This window comes from Chaetodon trifascialis, chromosome 3 (genome assembly GCF_039877785.1).
Source record: "Chaetodon trifascialis isolate fChaTrf1 chromosome 3, fChaTrf1.hap1, whole genome shotgun sequence".
Taxonomy (NCBI): Eukaryota; Metazoa; Chordata; class Actinopteri; order Chaetodontiformes; family Chaetodontidae; genus Chaetodon; species Chaetodon trifascialis.
The window spans coordinates 317,630-325,390 of record NC_092058.1 but is presented as its reverse complement, the minus strand read 5'-3'; the positions used below and the strand labels follow the sequence as shown (position 1 = coordinate 325,390).

Here is a 7,761-nt window from a genome sequence, read left to right as displayed (position 1 = left end):
TGAGAGAGAGAGGGAGGGAGGGAGGGAGGGAGAGGGAGAGATAGAGGGAGAGAGGGAGGGAGAGAGATCTCAGACCTTGTCCTGGCCTCACAGACCCTGTCCTGGAATCCATTACTTACTTGATGATCTTGTTGCTGAAGTTTCGGGTGCAGCGCCACTGTCGGATGCAGGCCAAACAAAAGGTGTGACAGCAGGAAGACAAAATGCCGAACCTGCGGTCCGACGGGTTCACCTTCTGCACCACCACCTCCATACAGATAGAACACACCTGAACAACAACAACAGCAGCAGCAACCGTCACTGTTCCTGTCACCACAACAACCTGATCAGTGGCTGACTGAACTCACCTTGTCCTGGCTCAGCTGTGCTGCAAACGCCTTCTCCATGTCGGCCTCAAAGGCCAGCAGACACATCTGCGGACACACGGACAGGTAATATTAGTGCTTCTCTGTCAACTCGCTGACACCATGATCCAGCCCTATAAGAGACAGTTTACATCAGCCATCGTGAGCGTCCTGCAGGTTTCCAAAACGCAGGACATCTAAATTTACTCTCCCGTCAAAGAGGTCCAGTCCGTCTGGACAGTGCTGACAAGGAGCCAAAAAGTCTGTAAATCATAGTTCACCTGCTCTGCAGAATCCGATTGTTCTGCTCATCCTCTCTCCTCCGTGGACCTGCCATCAAAGCGCTGAGCTCTGGCTGCAGAGCACCGCTCAGACGAAGACGAAGCCTGCAGCGATCGCATGCTAACCTCTTTCTCGACGGACAAAAAACCCACAAACGGCTACTAACTTCTAACGTCTTTGGCCTCAGTGGGAGACCGTCCAATCAGCAATCAGTCACGCTGGAAACACAACACCCGGTGGACACACTAATGCTCACACCTTGTCTGTTGTGATGCTACGATGTGCGCCGAGGGTCCGCAATGTCACATAAACAGCCAGAAACCTGAAACGATGGAACATCGTTCAGTCGGTGCTGAGTGTTGAAAGAGAGGAGTAAGCGTTGTAACGCCGTCGCTAACCTCCAATGTGTTTGCCGTTTCCTGTGTACTGCCGTCAATGTGACGCACCAGAAGAACACGAGCACACTCTGGCCATGGGAAAGCTTCAAAACCTGTTTTTCTTCTTTTGTGCCGTTGGTGTTTTGGAAAACATGAAGGTTTTTCAACACGTTTAGCAAACGTCAAATCCTGTTCAAACCGGCTCTACTTTGCACGTTACTTGTCCTCCAGACGTTCAGCGACAGACAGACGTCGTTAAACTTCAGACAGACTCCGAGCAATGAAAGCGGTCTTCAACTTCAACGAAATCTTTTCGTTTCTCAAGTATCAGTTTCAGTTTTATGCTTTATTCCGTTTATGCGTTGTGTTGTTGTTGCTGTTGCTGTGTTGTTGTGTTGCTGTGTCACTGGTGCCTGTGAATATTCTCATTCATCCAGGTCATTGTGAGCTTCAGGGCATTCAATCGATCGCAACTGGACTTTGTCAGTAAGTTCTAAGACAAACTGACAAAGTCCAGTTGCGATCGATTGAATGCCCTGAAGCTGTGTCATTGGTGTGTCGTGTTGTTGTGTCATTGGTGTGTCGTGTTGTTGTGTCATTGGTGTGTCATGTTGTTGTTGGTGTGCCGTGTTGTTGTTGGTGTGTCGTGTTGTTGTGTCATTGGTGTGTCGTGTTGTTGTGTCATTGGTGTGTCGTGTTGTTGTGTCATTGGTGTGTCGTGTTGTTGTGTCATTGGTGTGTCGTGTTGTTGTGTCATTGGTGTGTCGTGTTGTTGTTGGTGTGCCGTGTTGTTGTTGGTGTGTCGTGTTGTTGTTGGTGTGCCGTGTTGTTGTTGGTGTGTCGTGTTGTTGTTGGTGTGTCGTGTTGTCGTTGTGTCGTGTTGTTGTTGGTGTGTCGTGTTGTCGTGTCGTGTTGTTGTTGGTGTGCCGTGTTGTTGTTGGTGTGTCATGTTGTTGTTGGTGTGTCGTGTTGTCGTTGTGTCGTGTTGTTGTTGATGTCATGTTGTCGTTGTGTCGTGTTGTTGGTGTGTTGTTGGTGTGTCGTGTTGTTGTTGGTGTGTCGTGTTGTTGTTGGTGTGCCGTGTTGTTGTTGGTGTGTCGTGTTGTTGTGTCATTAGTGTGCCGTGTTGTTGTTGGTGTGTCGTGTTGTTGTTGGTGTGTTGTTGTGTTGTTGGTGTGTCGTGTTGTTGTGTCATTGGTGTGTCGAGTTGTTGTGTCATTGGTGTGTCGTGTTGTTGTTGGTGTGTCGAGTTGTTGTCGTTGTGTCGTGTTGTTGTTGGTGTGTTGTTGGTGTGTCGTGTTGTTGTTGGTGTGTCGTTGTGTCGTGTTGTTGTTGGTGTCATGTTGTCGTTGTGTCGTGTTGTTGTTGGTGTGTCGAGTTGTTGTGTCATTGGTGTGTTGTGTTGTTGTTGGTGTGTCGAGTTGTTGTTGGTGTGTCATGTTGTTGTTGGTGTGTCGTGTTGTCGTTGTGTCATGTTGTTGTTGGTGTCATGTTGTCGTTGTGTCGTGTTGTTGTTGGTGTGTCGTGTTGTTGTTGGTGTCATGTTGTCGTTGTGTCGTGTTGTTGTTGGTGTGTCGTGTTGTCGTTGTGTCGTGTTGTTGTTGGTGTCATGTTGTCGTTGTGTCATGTTGTTGTTGGTGTGTCGTGTTGTCGTTGTGTCGTGTTGTTGTTGGTGTCATGTTGTCGTTGTGTCGTGTTGTTGTTGGTGTGTCGTTGTGTTGTTGTTGGTGTCATGTTGTCGTTGTGTTGTTGTTGGTGTGTCGTTGTGTCGTGTTATTGTTGTGTCGTGTTGTTGTTGGTGTGTCGTGTTGTTGTTGGTGTGTCGTGTTGTTGTTGGTGTGTCGTTGTGTCGTGTTGTTGTTGGTGTGTTGTTGGTGTGTCGTGTTGTTGTTGGTGTGTCGTGTTGTTGTTGGTGTGTTGTTGGTGTGTCATGTTGTCGTTGTGTCGTGTTGTTGTTGGTGTGTTGTTGGTGTGTCGTGTTGTTGTTGGTGTGTCGTTGTGTCGTGTTGTCGTTGTTGTGTCTGCTGTTGTCGTGCAGCCGTCAGTCCAAACTCTGATCAGCTGATCAGCTCTGACGTCACCCTGAAGGGTCACTTTACAGCAGGATGTTTTTCATTGGACGTCTCTCGTGAGAAATCATGTTGACACTCACGTCCAGCACGTTTGTTTGTTTACGTGCTTCAAGTTGTTTACTTTGTCTGTTGTTCAGTGCAGCCGTTCACAGACAGCAGGTTCACAGTAACAGCAGAAATCACAGGAAACGAGTGGCACACCTTCTCGTGCGCTCTCCTCTGCTCAGGCTCGTGGGGGTGGAGCACCTGCAGCCCGCACACCTCACACAGGTCGCCATGGAGATACGTACAGGTGTCCTCATAGTAACAATGTCCAGCGGCAGCATAGGGACACAGCTGAGGAAGGTCCTGGTAAGGCCCGCCCACTGGGGGAGGGGCTGCAGAGAGCACAGGTAAACATTAAAAACACACATAAAGCTGGTCGTTATTAACCAGGACGTCCCATCATGCACTGCTGACTCCGTCACAGACGAAACCAGCCAATCAGAAGATTTTCTGTTTCTGACCTTGTTCCTGTGCTGAAGCGTCCAGACCCGTCCTGATGGCGTCCACGTACGACTGAGGAGCTGCTGCTGCTGCCGTGACCTCTGACCCCAGACTGTCTGCTGATGCCCCGAACATACTGTCTATACCCATGACTGACAGAGAGACAGAGAGACAGACAGAGAGACAGACAGAGAGACAGACAGACAGAGACAGATAGGCAGGCAGGCAGACAGACAGACGGACAGACAGACAGACAGACAGACAGACAGACAGAGAGACAGAGAGACAGGCAGACAGACAGAGAGACAGAGAGACAGGCAGACAGACAGACAGACAGACAGACAGGCAGACAGACAGGCAGACAGACAGACAGACAGACAGGCAGGCAGACAGACGGACAGACAGACAGACGGACAGAGACAGATAGGGAGGCAGGCAGACAGACAGACGGACAGACAGACAGACAGACAGACAGAGAGACAGGCAGACAGACAGACAGGCAGACAGACAGGCAGACAGGCAGACAGACAGGCAGACAGACAGACAGACAGGCAGACAGGCAGACAGAGAGACAGAGAGACAGGCAGACAGACAGACAGACAGACAGACAGACAGACAGACAGACAGACAGACAGACAGACGGACAGACAGACAGACAGACAGACAGACAGACAGAGAGACAGAGAGACAGGCAGACAGACAGACAGACAGACAGACAGACAGACAGACAGACAGACAGACAGACAGGCAGACAGACAGGCAGGCAGACAGACAGACGGACAGACAGACAGACGGACAGAGACAGATAGGGAGGCAGGCAGACAGACAGACAGGCAGACAGACAGGCAGACAGACAGACAGACAGACAGACAGACAGACAGACAGACAGACAGACAGACAGGAAGCTCCTGAAACTTTTGTAGTAAAACTGGAACAAAACCTTTTAAGGTGGAATAAACTGAACGTTAACACAATGAATTTAACTCCACTCAGAGAACATTTTGTCCTGGACGACAAAATATCAGCGTCATGGCCGATGGTGAGCGACAGTCAGGTACCTCGACCAGAGGGTGAGTGAGTGAGTGAGTGAGTGTGTGTGTGTGTGTGTGTGTGTGTGTGTGTGTGTGTGTGTGTGTGTGTGTGTGTGTGTGTGTGTGTGTGTGTGTGGGCTGAATGCAGCTAACTGCTAAACGCTAACAGCTAGCAGCTAACGTCCTGACTGATGCATTCAGGGACCTGCGTTTATTTGTCCATCATCACCATCAAAATCAATCTGGATCCTTAAACTGGTCCATCAGATCTCTGGACCAGATGCTCTGTGCACAGCTGCGTCCTTCATCGTTCAGCCTGTGGTCTTCATCAGACGGTTAGATCAAAACTGATGTGACATGAGTTTGACTAAAATAACTCCAGAAGAACGTTTTGATGGCCTGAAACGTTCAACATAATCTGAAGACCGAAAAGACTAAAACAGTTCTGGTGTCTCTGAGGAAGACGACACTCAAATGTCCAGACTTTCAGTCCACTAAGACTTGACTGAGACAGACAGGATGAGGTTGACTAAACGTGAAGAAAACTAATGAGGACATTTGACACAGGAAGTCGAGAATAAGGCCTCAGGACGGGGGGCAGATGGACATTTCCAACATGGCTGACATGTATGAGCTGCAGTCAGTCACCTCTTTCTCTGAGGACCAACGACTTCTTCACTCCTCCTCTGGCTGAAGCCCCGCCTCCAGCTCCTCTTACACCTGCCTGATCCTCTGAAGCTCCTCCCCCTCCCCCTCTGGATGAATATTTGACGTGGTCGTACCTGCACACAGGTCACACACCCCACAATACAAACAGGAAGTGATGTCACCATTGATAGGAGGTGATGTCACTGGCTCAGGAGGCTTAAAGTAAACACAGAATATGTCTGGTGCTACCTGTCGACCAGGTGAGTGTTACCTGTCAGTCAACTAAGCATTACCTGTCAGGTGGGTGTTGCCCATTAGCTGAGTGATACCTCAGTCAGGTGAGTCTTGTCCGTCAGTCAGGTGAGTCTTGTCTGTCAGTCAGGTGTGTGTTACCTGCAGCGCTCTCCATAGGCACACACCCCCCTCTGGTAGAACTTGCAGATGGTGGAGGGTTTGCTGTTGGTCGGGTCATGAGAGAACAGACAGCGGCTGCCCTCCCTGCACACACCGTGAAGGAAGTACCTGAAACACAGCACACCTGTCACACCTGCTGCACGGCGAGACATCCCCATCAACAAACACTCGTCACCACAGCAAGCAAAATATTCTCTTTCAAGTTTCTCAAGGACCTCTGGAACCTCTTCAAGGGCCATCTGAATCTCTTCAAAAACCTCTGGAACCTGTTCCAGGACCATTCAAATGTCTTCAGTGTAACTTTAACCTTCTTAAGGACCCTCTGAATCCCTCCAGGACCCCTGCGGTTAGGGTTGGGTTAACCCGAGCCCACTTTCTCACCAGAGGGACATAAACACAGCTGACAACAGCAGGAGGACATTACAGAGGGACACAGCGGAGACACAGACGACACCTCCAGGATGGGCCTGTTCCATTATCAGCGACGGCCTTCATTTCCCATCATGCCGTTTGCTCTTTCATGTCGTCCGCCCCCGCTGCTGCGCCATCATACGAGTTCATACGTGCGTCCTTCGGACCAAAGCGTCTGTCAGTGACTGACGTCGGCTCAGAACCTGCTGCTTTAGTTTTAACCAGGACAGACGTGTCTCTTACATGTCTTCAGTTTAGCTGGACTTCAGGGGAATAATGACAGTCTGTCCTCGGCTGGTGGTCGGCGGACCGTCTCAGTCAGACTTCATCTTGTGGTCTTCCTGCGGTGCTGCTGGAGGTCTCCAGGTTTTCCAGGACGCTGCAGCTGGAATCCAAATGTCAAACACGGAAGCTGATCCGGACTGTCCTCGCTGAGGCCTCACCTGGACTGACCCGTCAGCTGACTCAGAGCTGGCAGGCCCCCCTCACGGTCCGGATGCTGGTCTCCTGGTCGTCCTTCATGGAGCAGGTTCAGCTGAAGTCCTTCTATCACAGACTTCGTCAGTCCAGCACCTTTTCGACCAGGTGGATGATTTCATGTGGTCGTTTGATTATTTATTAAACTCATTTAATGTTTGTAATGTGGTTCTTTTATTATTATTGATCACATTCAAATATTCACTGATGTTTTAATGTCCTTTGATTTGAATTTCCACTCCTTACTGTCAGCTGTGCGTCCTGTCGGACGGAGAGTGACCGATCGATGACGTCAGGTCGGTAAGTGGACCGGACTGTGTCACGCTGTGTGCTGTTTCTAATATTTTGTCCACCCCCACATTACCCGTCGTACATGACGTAGACAGGATGACCAGAGACCATCAGGTAAGGTAAGCTTCGTTATTCTGACTTTAACTTGGTGACAGCTAACACAAGCTAACAGCTAACAGCCGAAAACGACTCGAGCACGAGGCCGTGACGTCAGTGACCTCACAGAGCGCGTGACAGACAGGCAGACAGACACTCAGCTGACAGACGGACAAACAGGTAAGAGAAAAAGCGACAGACTCACCTGCAGGTCACCTGTTTGGTGCTCATGTTCCTTGCGGAGCTTTGGCTACAGCAGCTGAAGTTGTCACGTCAGTGTCCCGTTCAAACACTTCCGACTGGCAGCAGTGACCGCAGTAAGGTTCCGGTGACGTTTGTCTGACGGAAGTAACTCCGTACGTTCATTTAGAAACTATTTTCATTTGTACTGCTGCTGCTCTGCATCAGAGGGAACTTTGTACTTTTTACTGCTTCACTCACTGATGACTCCTCAGATAAGAAGTATCCTCTCTGTCCAGTGAACACCACGTATCTCCAGATGTGAACGAAATGTTCCTGAACCCCGCTGGATCAGCTGGAACATGAACATCCAGTGTTGTACAAGTTACTGATGGTTAGTCCTTAGCTGCAGATATTTCTTACCCCCCTCAAAAGTACGTGAATTACTTCATCAGCACATAAAGTAATCAGTTACTCAGGAGAGGATATTTTCTGACAGAGTTCGTTTATTCAGTCGATTGTTTGAAGACAAAAAGTTTCAGTCTAGACATAAAAATGTTAAGTTTAAGTGATTCTTCATCCCATGAAGAATTAGTTGATTCCTTGACTGTCGACTGTCTGCACACCTGAGCTGAGGGATCTCACACACACA

The 7,761-nt window shown here is 49.4% G+C and overlaps 1 protein-coding gene across 1 annotated transcript; it reads right to left on the bottom strand.

Moving 5' to 3' along the window:
• Positions 1–115: 115 nt before the first annotated feature.
• On the bottom strand, positions 116–7,240 carry mkrn2 (makorin, ring finger protein, 2). The gene is made up of 7 exons (XM_070958878.1): positions 7,135–7,240; positions 5,634–5,762; positions 5,241–5,374; positions 3,582–3,713; positions 3,277–3,452; positions 348–413; positions 116–268 (listed from the first exon to the last, which is right to left on the bottom strand). Exons 1-7 carry the CDS (start codon positions 7,158–7,160, stop codon positions 116–118), a joined length of 816 nt encoding a protein of 271 aa, XP_070814979.1. The 5' UTR covers positions 7,161–7,240.
• Between the last annotated feature and the right edge of the window lie 521 nt (positions 7,241–7,761).